Source organism: Protomyctophum bolini (assembly GCF_963924005.1).
Source record: "Protomyctophum bolini genome assembly, chromosome: 5".
Classification (NCBI taxonomy): Eukaryota; Metazoa; Chordata; class Actinopteri; order Myctophiformes; family Myctophidae; genus Protomyctophum; species Protomyctophum bolini.
Window position 1 is genome coordinate 3,617,256 of NC_137866.1, and position 17,500 is coordinate 3,634,755.

Sequence of the window (17,500 nt, forward strand, 5' to 3'; positions counted from 1 at the left end):
GAAGAGGAGGAAGAGGAGGAGACTGATTGATTTGTAGACTTTAAATAAACACAGTAGCCTCTCCTCCAGCTGAGACCCCTACTGATAACCACTCAGGGGAGGGGGGAGAGAGAGAGAGAGAGAGAGAGAGAGAGAGAGAGGGAGAGAGAGAGAGGGGAAAGCGACAGGTAGTTTCAGTGTCTCTCACCCAGCACAGGAGGCGTCATTAACAGAGATGTGATTATGCCAGCATGAGATCCTGTGCAGAGATTGATTGCTCTGACGTCATCGATGTAATGCATTGAACCCCCTGATGGCTGCAAATCTCACTGTATTGAAACCAGTAAGACGCGCAAACGCGGGAAGCGAACGCAGCTCGTACATATTTAAGTTAAGTTATTTTTAAGTTAAGTTTTTAACTCAGCCATAAGCATATAAGGGGTCCCCAAAGCAGCTCCATATATGGGCACAAGTTGGACCACGCCATCACACTCATGTCTCCATGATTCAGCCATAACCATATAAGCAGCTCCATATATGGGCACAAAAGTGTGACACACGGACACACAGACAGACAGACAGACAGACATGATCTGCTAGGTCTCATAGTAAGTGCTCACTGCGTTCGCAACTAATGCCTGCCCTACTGTATGTGATCATCATATTATGTGACAAGTGATCCGGGAGAGCTTTCATTTGTCAAAATTAGCAAATTCGTAGAAATGTGTTGATTTGTAGTTATTGACAATCGGCCAGTTTTTGACAATTGGATCCCAATTTCGCACAAAGAAAAACCTCGTCTAGAAAAACCCTTTTGGGGTTCTATACCCTTCAGGACGGGAACCCCTTTTGGGGTTCTTGTTGACGTATATTATACAGTAAGACGCGCAAACGCGGGAAGCGAACGCAGCTCGTACATATTTGGGTTTTGGACGTATAGCTGCTTTGGGGACTCCTTATATGGTTATGGCTGAGTCATGGTGACGTATTGATGCAACACACTCCATATTTGGACGTAGCTCCATATATGGGCACAAAGGGGAGGGACACAGACACACGCACGGACAGACATGATCTGCTAGGTCTCATAGTAAGTGCTCACTGCGTTCGCAACCAGTAAGACGCGCAAACGCGTGGAAGCGAACGCAGCTCGTACATATTTGGGTTTTGGACGTATAGCTGCTTTGGGGACTCCTTATATGGTTATGGCTGAGTCATGGTGACGTAATCACTCAGCTCCATATATGGGCACAAAAGCGGGACAGATATGGTTATGGCTGAGTCATGGTGACGTAATCACTCAGCTCCATATATGGGCACAAAAGCGGGACAGACAGACAGACACACACACACAGACAGACATGATCTGCTAGGTCTCATAGTAAGTGCTCACTGCGTTCGCAATCACTGCGTTCGCAATGAACAGGATATGGTTTTTTTATTAACCCTAATACTAAACACCATCACTAAACACGGGTATATTTTACCCAATGTAAAATATTCTCATCTAAATATATTGCAGTACAGCAGTACATGGCAACGTGAGCTACTATTCTTTAATATTTCACAAAATAAACAAAACATATATTTCATGGGGGGGGGGGGGGGGGGGGTATCAATGAGGGTGCAAAATAGGTGAAAAACATGCATATATTTATGCATTATTAGGCTTATTGCTTTTATAAAACGGTTACAAACATATAGCAATATTAACCTAATTAAAATTAACCTATTGAATTCACAAAAGTAGCTACGCTTTGCAACCACCAGAGCGAGCCACATCACTTCCTTGTTTTGCTCGGCAAGTATAGGCTATGTGCCGGGAGAATAGCGCTTGATGTCTTTACGGGGCTGCCTGGAGCCACACATTCACAGTCATATGAGCCGGGCGGTGCTTATAGACGCCCGCACGGCATGGGTTTGTAAAGCAATCAAGCGCTCCCCTTCCCCAGTACAGCTGGAATCAGCTGCGAATGATATAAAGTGATTGAAGGAGTCATGGGTTATCGGTGGAATCAGAATAAAGTATTGGGACTACCCGTTTTAGAAATATATTTATTAATATTCCTTAAAAAAAAGATAAATTAAGTTGCGACTTCTCCTTTGGTCCACCCATTCCTATAAGACACCCGTGTTTCTTGTTCCAGGGTTAATGTTTTAATATAATTGTTATTAATTAGTTCGGTATTTAGATGAAGGCGTTTTTTTTAGAATCATCCTCAGTCCTAAATGGAAAACACACACACAGGGGAAATGAATCACTGGCTTTCTAATTAAAACATAATCATGGAATGAATGAATCAATTAATTATAGGGGGTTTCTCCATAACCGTCTAATTACTTACTGTGCAGAATATACTACCAGAGACATCTTTATTGTGGCGTAGCATATTTAGCCGCTACGCTATCATTTGTCCACTGTCGAGGACGGTGGACTTGATTATACGTCCCCCCCACCCACCCACCACCCCCCCCCCCCCCCCCCCCCCACCACCCCCCCCCGCCATGCAGGCTCTCTTCTCAGTAGCTCTCTTCTTTACATCATTACAGACAACCACACTGCGCGCGCACGCACGCACACTTTGCACATTTGGATTATTAATCCAAAACATACATTGACCCCGCACCGGACCGCCGGGATTCGAACCACGTAAAATCACGTGTCCCGCATTCTGTGTGTTAAAGGAGAATTCCATGCTAGAATGCTTTCTTATCTTTCTTATCTTTCTTAGTAGTTGTTACGTCCCCACCAAAGAGGTCCAGGTGTTTTTTTTTGTGCAAAAACTCCTTATTGGCTATTTTCCCTACCATAAGCCCTCAATGAATTGCATTGCATTGAAAGGGAATTGAATGGGGCTATGGGGTGTTATGCTAGTTCGCTTATTTCCATCGAAAGAAGTAGTAAAGTGTGCCACTTGGGATATTATTTACATTGTGAAGAGAGGATATATACAAAGAAATGATAGTTTTGAGCGATGGAAATAAGCGAATTAGCACAACACCCCATAGCCCCATTCAATTCCCATTCAATTCATGTAGGGCTTATGGTAAGGGAAATAGCCAATAAGGAGGTTTTGCACAAAATAACACCTGGACCTACAAAGAAAGGTAAGAAAGCCTTTTAGCATGGAATTCACCGTTAAGTAAAGAACGCAAATGCTTTTCTCCACCACTGAGTTTGTTTCAGTTCATTCTGCAGTCAGTCTGCATCAGGAGCACTGCATGGCGCAGAAGAATATAGTGTAGTCTGCTATACTTCTCTTTGCTTCTCCTCCTCTCTGTCCAGCCTCTGGCGCTGCTCTCATCCTGGCATCCTCTTTCTTCTCTAGCCCATTCTGACCTGAGATCAGATTCATACGAGGTTTCCACTGGACACACACTGGTCTGATTAACCCATTCTGACCTGAGATCAGATTCTAAAAATGTCAGTCGTTCTTCGATTTTTCAAAAATAGCAGACCTACGAGCTCATAGCGCGCCACTCGGTGGCGCGCTATGAGCTTGTAGATCTGCTATTTTTCAATAGCTAAAGCATAACATAATGCTAACACCAAAATGGGTTCCCGTTCAGAATGGGCTAGTGGTGAAAAGCAGAGCTTGAGTTCCAGCCCGATTATCAGTCAGCTAACACCTTGTTGCAGTGACTTCTCCACACATTTATCTTCTTAGGTACAGCTGTGTGTGTGTGTGCGTGTGCGTGTGCGTGTGTGTGTGTGTGTGTGTGTGTGTGTGTGTGTGCGTGTGCATGTGTGAGAGAGATAAGTCAGGGATAATGCACTGTGAGCAGTCTTCTCATAAGTGACTTTCTCACAGTGCATTACCCGCTTACAGCACATATTATATATTATATATATTATTATATATTATTATATATTATATATATTATTATATATTTCTCACAGTGCATTACCCTCTTACAGCACATATTGCAGCTGAATTGGTAAATCTCTGTATCTCTGTAATCTCTGTATCGACACTCTAAATGAGTTCAGTGAATATGAATAATATTTCCCTGTTATGAATTATATTATTCTGAATTATTTCCAGATTTACGCGCCTAGATTTAAACTATAGATTTTGTTTACAAAAATTAGACTTTCTTTATCGTGAGAACGATGGCTTCCATTTTAGCATTGCAGCTTTTCAGGACTATAGAAAGCCTGCAGTTTCTATTAGCTTGTATTCCCCATCGATGATGTCACTGGAGGGCGGTTTCTGAACTGCCCACACAGCCCTCCTATGAGACACAGACCGAGTAGAAAGAAATTGCGAAAAGTGGTGAAGTGGTCCTTTAAACTATTCTGGTGTCAGAGAGGTCAGATGTAGAGTTGCTGACCGGCTCCATATCATGCAGATCTATGTCAACCCATGTATGGCTATCCAGGGTTTGATGAGGTCAGTGTCGTGATCTTCATATTATGGAGATCCAGGTGATGATAGTCAGCTCCATATATGGAGATCCATGTGTTGTATACCAACTCGGTTCATTTGCCACCAGTGTGACTCGATGCGTCGCGGGCAAACCACACTGGATATCATCATCATGAGACTGTCACAGACATTCCCATATATGGGCTTAATATCGATGACATCAGGGAACTCCATATATGGGCGTAACAGGGATTCTATATGGTTATCGTCTGGGAATGCCCATATATGGACCTCGTGATGTCACAAGGTGTGTCACGAGGTGTGGGCTGACAACAATAATAATGCAGGCGTGACTGACGGACCCGTTTTGCAGTTTTCATAGTAATCTATGTTCCAGCAGAGAGAGCAGTCACAGACAGTCCTAACCCATTTTGGGTGGGAACCCCTTTTGGTGTTAGCATTACGTTATGCTTTTAGCTATTTTAGAAAAATCGAAGAACGACTGACATATAGAAACATATAGCTTTTTCAGAGAACTGTCAGGATGTAGAAGACATTTTCTAGAATCTGATGTCAGGTCAGTCTCTGGCCAACTATATAGGCAGTCATTTGGTAACACCCCCCCCCCCCCCCCCTCTCTCTCTCTCTCTCTCTCTCTCATTAGCAGGCCACAGAGCAGCACTATCTCTCTCTGTTTCTGCCACAACAGCGCCCCTGCTGGTATACTAATAGTCATATACTGGTGCTCAGATACACATAGGAGTATACGCATATAGGTGAACACGGACATTGCTGCTTGTAGGAGTGGTTGCACCACTCGATAAACAAACGGGTTGAGAACCATAAGAGACTATAACCAGAAAAGGGAAATCTCTGGAACCACACGATGGGAACACCGCGGCTCTCAAACCATTCTGACCTGAGATCAGATTCATACGAGGCTTCCACTGGACACAAACCGGTCGTCTGATTAACCCCATTCTGACCTGAGATCAGACTCTAAAAATGTCAGTCGTTCTTCGATTTTTCAAAAAATAGCAGACCTACAAGCTCGTAGCGCGCCACTCGGTGGCGCGCTACGAGCTTGTAGATCTGCTATTTTTTCAATAGCTAAAGCATAACATGATGCTAACACCAAAATGGGTTCCCGTTCAGAATGGGTTAATGTGGGGATGGATCTCTGACTTCCTTTGAGCAGCCTGTGTGACATCAGTCAGTTATCCGTGACATCAGTCAGTTCTATCCATGACATCAGTGTCATCATCAGTCTACTATGACATATCTATGACATCAGTGAGTCTACTATGACATATCTATGACGTGGCGTGACTCAAGTTTTCACCGAGGTCAGAACCCCGTTGACTTCAGTCGCACAATTCCACTCCAAGAAGTACGTCCTCCCCGCCAGTGGCTCCCTGCAGAGAGCGCTGCGATAAGCATCAAACGCCACATTATAACGTCATCATTAACGCCACGGCAGGCGGGCATAGATCATCCAGCTGTTCGTAGAGGTTTCTGCTCTACCCACGACCACGACCCCGACCCGCGACGACAAACAGAAGATGTCAGAAAAGAACACGAGGGTTTCCATCGTCAACCACGACAAGTGCAAGCCAAAGAAATGCCGGCAGGAATGCAAGAAGAACTGCCCAGTGGTCCGCATGGGTAAGCTCTGCATCGAGGTCACGCCTCAGAGCAAAAAGGCCTGGATCTCGGAGTCCCTCTGCATCGGATGCGGGATCTGCGTGAAGAAGTGTCCGTTCGGAGCCCTGTCCATCGTCAACCTGCCGAGCGACCTGGAGAAGGAGACCACCCACCGGTACGGCGCCAACTCCTTCAAGCTGCACAGGCTGCCGGTGCCCCGGGCCGGGTTGGTTCTGGGTCTGGTCGGCACCAACGGGATCGGGAAGTCCACGGCGCTGAAGATCCTGGCAGGGAAACAGAAGCCCAACCTGGGACGCTTCGCCGCCCCGCCGGACTGGCCGGAGATCCTCGCCCACTTCCGAGGCTCGGAGCTGCAGAACTATTTCACCAAGCTTGTCGAGGACAAACTCAAAGCCGTCATCAAGCCTCAGTACGTGGACCTGATCCCCCAGACCGTCAGGGGGAGCGTGGGCGCCGTCCTGAGCAGGAAGGACGACACGGGCACGGCGGCGGCCGTCTGCGAGCAGCTGGACCTGACTCACCTCGGGGACAGGAACGTGGAGGACCTCTCGGGGGGGGAGCTGCAGCGCTTCGCCGTCGCCGTGGTCTGCGTCCAGAAGGCCGACATCCTCATGTTCGACGAGCCGTCCAGCTACCTGGACGTGAAGCAGCGGCTGAAAGCCGCCGCGGCCATCCGCTCCCTCGTCGGCGCGGGCCGCTACGTCATCGTGGTGGAACACGACCTGAGCGTCCTGGACTACCTGTCGGACTTCATCTGCTGCCTGTACGGCGTGCCCGGCGCCTACGGCGTGGTCACCGTGCCCTTCGGCGTCCGGGAAGGCATCAACGTCTTCCTGGACGGCACCGTGCCCACGGAGAACCTGCGCTTCCGGGAGACGTCGCTGGTGTTCAAGGTGGCCGAGACGGCCAGCGAGGAGGAGGTGAAGAGGACGCGTCACTACCGGTACCCCCGCATGACGAAGGCCCTGGGAGACTTCAGCCTGGAGGTCCGGGAGGGAGACTTCACCGACTCGGAGATCATGGTGCTGCTGGGAGAGAACGGAACGGGCAAGACCACCTTCATCCGGATGCTGGCCGGCGGTCTGAAACCGGACGAGGGCGGAGGAGACGTGCCCGTCCTCAACGTCAGCTACAAGCCGCAGAAGATCAGTCCAAAGTACAGAGGCAGCGTGAGGGCGCTGCTGCACGAGAAGATCCGAGACTTCTACGCGCTGCCCCAGTTCGTCACGGACGTCATGAGGCCCATGCAGATGGACGGCATCATGGAGCAGGAGGTCCAGCTGCTGTCGGGAGGCGAGCTGCAGAGGGTGGCGCTGGCGCTGTGTCTGGGACGGCCCGCCGACGTCTACCTGATCGACGAGCCCTCCGCCTTCCTGGACTCGGAGCAGCGCCTGGTGGCCGCCCGGGTCATCAAGCGCTTCGTCCTCCACCAGAAGAAGACGGCCTTCGTGGTGGAACACGACTTCATCATGGCCACGTACCTGGCGGACCGCGTCATCGTGTTCGACGGCGCGCCGTCCAGGAGCGCCACGGCCAACGCGCCGCAGACGTTACTCGCCGGCATGAACAGGTTCCTCGCTCAGCTGGAGATCACCTTCCGGAGAGACCCCAACAACTACAGGCCCAGGATCAACAAGATGCGCTCCATGAAGGACGCCGAGCAGAAGAAGAGTGGGAAGTACTTCTTCCTGGATGACTAAACGGCCCTTTCTCTCCATGAGAGAGAGAGAGAGAGAGACAACGCTTGACTGCCATCCCGGATCTACTTCTTTTGGCATCCATCTTAGATGCTAAATAATTAGTGTCGATGCTAGCGAGCTTAAAATGAGGCCATCCTTGCTCTGGAAAACGCCAATGTTCCAATCGGCATCACCGGACAATCAGAAAAGACCTCCGGACATCGCACGTTTTGTCAAAACCACGTAGAGATCTCCGTAGATTTGGAGTTATTCTGCCTCTTAGTCCGCCTGTCCGCATGCACGAAACCGGTCTAGGATCGCTGAAGAAGGAAAGGCCAAGCGGGAAAAAAAACAAACAAAAAACAATAATAAAGCTTATGGGGGGGGGGGGGGGTCAGATCAATATGGAACTAGAGTGGTCTCCACCAGGGCAGGTCAGGTTGTGGCCTCTTGGTGGCGCTATAATAGGCCAATGTGAAAAGAGTTCCATTTCTTCTTATGCCTTGGATGGCAATTGGATGATTTGAGGCATTTTGTTCCAAAAATGTGTTTTACAAAAATCCATCTGTTGGTGGCGCTATAACAGGCCAATGTGAAAAGGGTGGGATATATTCCTCAGCCTATAGTAGGAAAGTGCTTGAAAGACTTAAAGACGTAAATTTGACGTTCATGACTTGAGGCTTTTTGTTCAAAATGGGCCAATACTGCAAACTTTGAAAGCCAGTGTTGGCCAATCAGGATGGAATATGAAATATCGGACAGGTCTGTCTTGAGCACATGCCTACAGAGATACTGTGTAACGACTTGCAGGGATTTAGGACAGAATCGAGTCTGGAGTAATAAATCACACCCGCGTGAAGTGAGGGGCGCAAATATATTAAATTCTAACTCATGTCGATTATGTGATGTAATGGTGATGTAAAAACAAACATTAAACGCCATTAACGATAAAGAGACAATATGACGTTAATGACACATTATGATGTACATTTCCCCTTCATTGTCAATGCGTTTACAAAACAAACATTGAACTATAAACAAACATTGAACCTGTGGATAGGAGGGGCTAGCTAGCGCCCCTCAAAGATGTGTTTTACAAAGGTCGGCCTCCTGGTGGCGCTATAACAGGCCGTTCTGGAAGATTTGGGGCAGAGGTTCATCGTTGGCATCCAGGGAGTGTGTGTGTGCAAAATATGGCATCGACCAGCTTAACGTTGCCGGAATTTAGCTGGTAACAGACGGACGGACGGACGGACGGACGCAGACACACGCACGGATGAGTGTCTTGGCGTGTACACAGAGAGTTTCCTCATGTGTCTCATCTCGCTCTGGCCTCTCCTCTCCCAAGGACTGTCTAAAGAGGACAGGACGCGATAGACCGTACTAGCGATGCCATGGAAGGAAAGAAACATGCCCAGTTGAGACCAAGGACGTTGGACATGCACACATCATAGATGTGGCACAAATGGCCCAGCAGACGGCCTGATGATGCCAATGAAAGGAGAGATGATTGTACAGTCAGACCAACAGTACTGTCTCTGTGTGATGATGATGATCCATGCTGGGACTTATTGCGAACGCATTGAGCACTTACTATGAGACATAGCAGATCATGTCTGTGTGTCTGTCTGTCTGTCTGTCTGTCCGTGTGTCTGTCCCAATATCCAAATATGGAGTGTGTTGCATCAGCAATCACTCAGCTCCATATATGGGCACAAAAGGGGCCAGGTCCACTCAGCTCCATATATGGGCACAAAAGGGGCCAGGTCCACTCAGCTCCATATATGGACACAAAAGGGGCCAGTGATTTGTTTGTTGTGGACCTGGCCCCTTTTGTGCCCATATATGGAGCTGAGTGCGTTCGCTTCCCGCGTTCGCGCGTCTTACTCGTACTTATCCATTTGCTGTTAAAACGTTAATATAAAAAGGTAAAATGCAATGACGTGACATGATATACAGTACAAGCATCATTTATTTATTACTTGCGCAAGCAGAGCGCGCAAGTAATAATTTCGCCTCGTTCTCTTCAAAGTGACAGCCGTCTTTTTCAACCGTTTTTATGTGTAAGCAAATCTGTGCCTGGTTTGCTGGGACCAGATTACACAGATGACCATTTCTCTTACGTCATCACTGAGAGCTAGTCATACATGTACACACCATGTACTCTGGTCCCAGCTCTCAACGATGACGTAATGTGTAATCTGGTCCCAGCAAACCAGGCACAGATTTGCATTCACATAAAAACGGTTGACGGCTGTCACTTTTTGGCACCAAGTAACCCCAGTATACTGCTAATCAAATTACAACTACATACTCTATATGTAGTTGTAATTTGAAATTTGTAATTTGTAAATCTGTGCCTGGTCATTTCAAACGTTCCTTCACAGATATACTGAGATGTGGACAGTTTACAGCGGTCGAAAGTACTTGCGCGCTCTGCTTGCGCACTAGTTGGCCATTTTTGGCCTACTAGTGTGCAACAAGCAAGTATGCACTCGGCAGAGTGCAGTTCTAGTTTATTATGGTTTTGGCGATGGTATTGGATCTGCTTTTTAGGTACTCAGATCAAGCGCATCAATCCCAACCATATAGGGACTCTGAATCCCACCGTACCTAAACAGTAGATCCAAAACGACAGGTGGTGGCTGGGGTGGAGGAGGGTGAGACAGGTCGTAGCTGGGGTGGAGGAGGGTGAGACAGGTGGTAGCTGGGGTGGAGGAGGGTGAGACAGGTGGTAGCTGGGGTGGAGGAGGGTGAGACAGGTGGTAGCTGGGGTGGAGGAGGGTGAGACAGGTGGTAGCTGGGGTGGAGGAGGTGGGTGAGACAGGTGGTAGCTGGGGCCGAGGTGGGTGAGACAGGTGGTAACTGGGGTGGAGGAGGGTGAGACAGGTGGTAGCTGGGGTGGAGGAGGTGGGTGAGCAGCAGGTTTGTATGACAGCGGCACGCTGATACAGCAGCAGCAAGCAAGCAAGAAGGCAGAGGAATGCAAACTTCCGGTTAAAGTAGCCGGTATGAAGATGGAGTGAGTGTGTTTGATTGGCTGAGTGAATCATGTGAATGAGAGCGTGATGCTGAGGCGGCCCATTCTATACGGGAACCCATTTTTGGTGTTATAGCATCATGTTATGCTTTAGCTAGTGAAACATAGCAGATCTACAAGCTCGTAGCGCGCCACCGAGTGGCGCGCCACGAGCTTGTAGGTCTGCTATTTTTTGAAGAATCGTGAAAAGTGACATGAAAGTGTTTGAGAACGACTGACTTTGAGAAAAACTGCTTTTTCAAGAAAACTGTCAGGATTTAGAAATCGTTCCCAGGTCAAAATGGGTTTTACCCATTCTGACCGGGAACCCGTTTTGGTGTTAGCATTATGTTATGCTTTAGCTATTGAAAAATAGCAGATCTACAAGCTCATAGCGCGCCACCGAGTGTCGCGCTACGAGCTTGTAGGTCTGCTATTTTTGAAAAATCGAAGAACGACTGACATTTTTAGAATCTGATCTCAGGTCAGAATGGGTTAATCAGACCAGTGTGTGTCCTAGTGGAAACCTCGTATGAAACTGATCTCAGGTCAGAATGGGTTAACGGCCAGCAGCGTTCTGCACTGCGGTTCCCTGACTGAAGTTGCTCATTTGTCTCCAGTCTCTGATCCTCTCGTCCTGTGTGTTGTTTTCCTCTCCAGGCATTTGGATCAAACCCACTCGTGCGTCCCGGATGAGGGAGAAGAGGGCAGACTTTGTGGCAGGATGCCTGGGTGGAAGGGTCATCGCAGCTGGAGGCCTAGGTCAGTGTCTCTCTCTCTCTCTCTCTCTCTCTCTCTCTCTGTTCTAAACAGACATCAGTTCATCAGATCGGTGGGAGAGTGTAGGAAACGTATACTGGCGGATTTCAGAACAGACCCCCGACCTCCCAGTCTCAGGGCGGACACTCTAACCACAAGGCCACTGAGCTGGTATTAAACCACTTAAGCCCTACAGTATATACTTTGTCATCCAGCGAATATAGGGAACATCGACTATCTACGAACTCACGCGTGAGCTCAACACGATCTCACCCAAAACACGGTGACATTTCCGCAGATTGGATCCCGTACGTACATGCGCTACTAGAAAAGTCCCAAATCCGTTACATATTTTCACTGAAATCCTCCCCGTAGGCCTCGACGGAGAGGCTGCCGTCTCAAGCGACCTTGATAATTCAACCAGCCCCCGGTCAACTTTGAGCTGAATAAATTGGTCATATTTTCCGAAAAGCTGAATAAATAACACACGCACGCGCGCACGCAAAACTAAACTAAACTTCACCGTTAGCTCAATCTTGTACTAACTAAATTATGCAGGGGGGGCACTGCTGTTGCCGAGCAGGCAAGACAAGGCAAGGAAAGGCATTTATTTGCACAGCACATTTCGACAACAAGGTAATTCAACGCTCCATAATATTACATACACATGACTTAGCTCTGAAGCCTCATGCAGCCACAGTTCAGTGGATGGATACAACTAAGTGGTAAATGGGGCATTTATATAGCGCCTTCATCCAAGGCGCTTTACATAGATTGTGCATTACATTCACCCACACATTCACACACCTTTACATAGATTGTGCATTACATTCACCCATCCACACACACCTTTACATAGATTGTGCATTACATTCACCCATCCACACACACCTTTACATAGATTGTGCATTACATTCACCCATTCACACACATTTACATAGATTGTGCATTACATTCACCCACACATTCACACACCTTTACATAGATTGTGCATTACATTCACCCACACATTCACACACCTTTACATAGATTGTGCATTACATTCACCCACACATTCACACACCTTTACATAGATTGTGCATTACATTCACCCACACATTCACACACCTTTACATAGATTGTGCATTACATTCACCCATTCACACACATTTACATAGATTGTGCAATATTACATTCACCCATTCATTCACACACCTTTACATAGATTGTGTATTACATTCACACATTCACACACCTTTACATAGATTGTGCAATATTACATTCACCCATTCATTCACGCACCTTTACATAGATTGTGCATTGCATTCACCCATCCACACACACATTCACACACCTTTACATAGATTGTGCATTGCATTCACCCATCCACACACACATTCACACACCTTTACATAGATTGTGCATTGCATTCACCCATTCACACACACATTCACACACCTTTACATAGATTGTGCATTACATTCACACACAAATGCACACACCTTTACATAGATTGTGCATTACATTCACCCATTCACACACACATTCACACACCTTTACATAGATTGTGCATTACATTCACCCATTCACGCACACATTCACACACCGATGGCGGCGGAAACCATGCAAGGCACCAACCTGCACATCAGGAGCAATTAGGGGTTCAGTGTCTTGCTCAAGGACACTTCGACACTAACTCTGGGGGAGCCCCACAGTGTTCGACAACTGGCAACCTTGCGCGGTTACCATCCGGCCACTCTGCCACTGAAGCCACCGCCGTGAGATTAATGTCAATGTCGTTCACTGTTCTTTTACTACAAGTGAATGTTACTTTCCTCAAGCAAACCTTACAGCTCTAATAAAATAATAATGAGTGCATTTCTATCGGGATCAGCGTAATCTGGAGGGAACCAGAGTAGTTGGCCTTTCCAGTTCCCTATCAGCAGTCCTGCCAGCAAACTCCATTCAGTGCTATAAGAGTAATCTATTACTTCATTACTCCATTCAGTGCTATAAGAGTAATCTAACTACTTGGAGAGATTACTTCATTACTCCATTCAGTGCTATAAGAGTAATCTAACTGCTTGGAGAGATTACTTCATTACTCCATTCAGTGCTATAAGAGTAATCTAACTGCTTGGAGAGATTACTTCATTACTCCATTCAGTGCTATAAGAGTAATCTAACTGCTTGGAGAGATTACTTCATTACTCCATTCAGTGCTATATACAGTAATCTAACTGCTTGGAGAGATTACTTCATTACTCCATTCAGTGCTATATACAGTAATCTAACTGCTTGGAGAGATTACTTCATTACTCAATTCAGTGCTATATACAGTAATCTAACTGCTTGGAGAGATTACTTCATTACTCCATTCAGTGCTATAAGAGTAATCTAACTGCTTGGAGAGATTACTTCATTACTCCATTCAGTGCTATAAGAGTAATCTAACTGCTTGGAGAGATTACTTCATTACTCCATTCAGTGCTATAAGAGTAATCTAACTGCTTGGAGAGATTACTTCATTACTCCATTCAGTGCTATAACAGTAATCTAACTGCTTGGTGAGATAACTTCATTACTCCATTCAGTGCTATAACAGTAATCTAACTGCTTGGAGAGATTACTTCATTACTCCATTCAGTGCTATAAGAGTAATCTAACTGCTTGGAGAGATTACTTCATTACTCCATTCAGTGCTATAAGTAATCTAACTGCTTGGAGAGATTACTTCATTACTCCATTCAGTGCTATAACTGTAATCTAACTGCTTGGAGAGATAACTTCATTACTCCATTCAGTGCTATAAGAGTAATCTAACTGCTTGGAGAGATTACTTCATTACTCCATTCAGTGCTATAAGAGTAATCTAACTGCTTGGAGAGATTACTTCATTACTCCATTCAGTGCTATAAGAGTAATCTAACTGCTTGGAGAGATTACTTCATTACTCCATTCAGTGCTATAAGAGTAATCTAACTGCTTGGAGAGATTACTTCATTACTCCATTCAGTGCTATAAGAGTAATCTAACTGCTTGGAGAGATTACTTCATTACTCCATTCAGTGCTATAACAGTAATCTAACTGCTTGGAGAGATTACTTCATTACTCCATTCAGTGCTATAAGAGTAATCTAACTGCTTGGAGAGATTACTTCATTACTCCATTCAGTGCTATAACAGTAATCTAACTGCTTGGAGAGATTACTTCATTACTCCATTCAGTGCTATAACAGTAATGTAGCCACTCGTTGAAAACAATGTATTTCCAACTCCAGCTTGTCTCAGTTCAGGCTGCATTAGAACAGCGCTCTGAGCGCTCGGTTTTCCGACCCCTCGATGTCGTAACTCTTCTATTCGATGGCTCTGGCCTATACAGTACGTCACGTACAGTAAGCCGGGATGACATTGACCGACGGAGCGATTTGAATGGAGGGCCTTGGCTTTGCACAGGAAATATGATCCTAATGAATCCTCCCAGAGCAGCCCAAGGTTACCCCATTCTGGGCGGGAAGCCTTTAAAAGCATTATGTCATACTTTATAGCTATTGATAAATAGCAGATATCTACAAGCTCATGAACTTGTAGATCTGCTATTTTTGAAAAATCGTGAAAATGTGCCTTTAAATCTTTGAATATATAATATTACAGAGTGAACATTTTAACTCAGATCTTTGCTTCTGGGGTGGTCCCTGGAACTACATATTTTCAGATGCAGGGGGGGGGGGGGGGGAGGGCGGAGGTATATTACATATTACAATTTGTTGGGTCCTTGGAATGAAATATTGAGCACCACTGATACAGAAACATAAGGTTTTTCAGAAAACTGTCATTTTGTTTGACGTCAGGCCCAAATGGGTTAACCCATTCTGAACGGGAACCCATTGTGGTGTTAGCATCATGTTATGCTTTAGCTATTGAAAAATAGCAGATCTACAAGCTCATAGCGCGCCATGCACCGAGTGGCGCGCTATACGAGCTTGTAGGTCTGCTATTTTTTTGAAAAATCGAAGAACGAAGAACGACTGACATTTTTTTTAATCTGATCTCAGGTCAGAATGGGTTAATCAGACCAGTGTGTGCGTCCAGTGGAAACCTCGTATGAATCTGATCTCAGGTCAGAATGGGTTAACTGCAGGGCCGACGGAGACACATAAAATGGGAGTGGATTAATCTCCTGGCAGAGATTAAATATGTGAGAGTAGCTAAAGTAAAGATGCCACCGCTGTAGTGTGTGTGTGTGTGTGTGTGTGTGTGTGTGTGTGTGTGTGACGCGACACACAAAGACATGTTATGTTTTGGCAGCATATACATTCGCTCTGCCCACATGCTCTCTCTCTCTCTCTCTCTCTCTCTCTCTCTATCTGTCCATCTCTATTTCTGGCCTATAGCTTCCTCCTGATTCACCTCCAGCCTCTCTCTCTCTCTCTCTCTCTCTCTCTCTCTCTCTCCCCAGTGACTGTAATAATAGTGTGATTTGTGCATCATGTACATTGTAATTAGAGGTACAGTATAGCTGCCTGCCTTGGCGTTGTTGGAGGAAGGAGCATTGATACCACATGTAATTACATGTTCTCATCCTCTGGAGTCGTTTACTGGACTCATGCATGTGAGCATAATACACACACACACACACACACACACACACACACACACGCACGTGCATAGCTGTGCACGTACGTGCGTTCACCACAAAGATCATAACCGATCTCATAACTATACAAAGTGTCTTAATTTAACCTGCACCTGACCTGAGATCAGATTCTAAAAATGTCTTCTACATCCTGACAGTTTTCCATTCTGACCTGAGATCAGATTCTAAAAATGTCTTCTATACATCCTGACAGTTTTCCATTCTGACCTGAGATCAGATTCTAAAAATGTCTTCTATACATCCTGACAGTTTTCCATTCTGACCTGAGATCAGATTCTAAAAATGTCTTCTATACATCCTGACAGTTTTCCATTCTGACCTGAGATCAGATTCTAAAAATGTCTTCTATACATCCTGACAGTTTTCCATTCTGACCTGAGATCAGATTCTAAAAATGTCTTCTATACATCCTGACAGTTTTCAATTCTGACCTGAGATCAGATTCAAAAAATGTCTTCTATACATCCTGACAGTTTTCCATTCTGACCTGATATCAGATTCTAAAAATGTCTTCTATATATCCTGACAGTTTTCATTCTGACATGAGATCAGATTCTAAAAATGTCTTCTACATCCTGACAGTTTTCTGAAAAAGCTATGTTTCTATGTCAGTCGTTCTTCTATTTTTCCAAAAAATAGCAGATCTACAAGCTCATAGCGCGCCACCGAGTGGCGCGCTATGAGCTTGTAGATCTGCTATTTTTCAATAGCTTTTTTTTTTTCAAACTAAAGACCTGGAGGCGTGATCAATCAATGCCATTTGGCTATTCTGAGTGGCCAAAGAGCATTGATCACGCCTCCAGGTCTTTATTTTACTCAAGTTAGGTAATAAGACCTGGTACTTAAGACACGCAAAATACAGCCCTATAAGTCCATTTACATAAGTATTGTGCTTAAGTAAGGTTTTGAGGTGTTTGTACGTTACATCTCAGAGACTTTTCTACTTTCATAAGGAGAAGAGACTGGAGCAGCACGGACATTTAGAGCCTTTTATTAGGTGCTAAAGTATACACAGAGAGAACGACTAACGTTTCGACCTTGCGGTCTTCATCAGAGTCACTTTCCTGGTGTATTTGTAGGTTTGGAAGGTGCGTGTGTGCGTGCGTGCGTGCGTGCGTGCGTGCGTGCGTGCGTGCGTGCGTGCGTGCGTGCGCCTGTTGCTCACAGGGAATCAACTGGGCAAAATAAAACTGGCAGAGCTACATTTAGAAAAAGATGAAAGGAGTAAAGATCAAATGGGGAGACAAAGAATGCGTAATTAAATAAAGAGAAGAAAGGGGAGATCACAGGAGAGGAGAGGAGAATGATAAGCACCATGTCTACTGCAGGAGAGGAGAGGAGAGGAGAGGAGAGGAGAGGAGAGGAGAGGAGAGGAGAGGAGAGGAGAGGAGAG

The 17,500-nt window shown here is 45.9% G+C and overlaps 2 protein-coding genes across 2 annotated transcripts in view; both read left to right on the forward strand.

Moving 5' to 3' along the window:
- Positions 1-17,500, forward strand: part of klhdc8b (kelch domain containing 8B) — a gene marked incomplete at both ends in the record, with an annotated part of 134,725 nt that overhangs the window by 114,247 nt on the left and 2,978 nt on the right. Inside the window, 1 exon segment of the mRNA XM_080764590.1 lies at positions 11,373-11,474. Within this exon segment, the coding sequence (XP_080620716.1) occupies positions 11,373-11,474 (102 nt within the window).
- LOC308315202 (ATP-binding cassette sub-family E member 1-like) lies at positions 5,912-7,714 on the forward strand (the record flags this gene model as incomplete). Its single annotated transcript, XM_080763063.1, has 1 exon — positions 5,912-7,714. One exon carries the CDS (start codon positions 5,912-5,914, stop codon positions 7,712-7,714), a length of 1,803 nt encoding a protein of 600 aa, XP_080619189.1.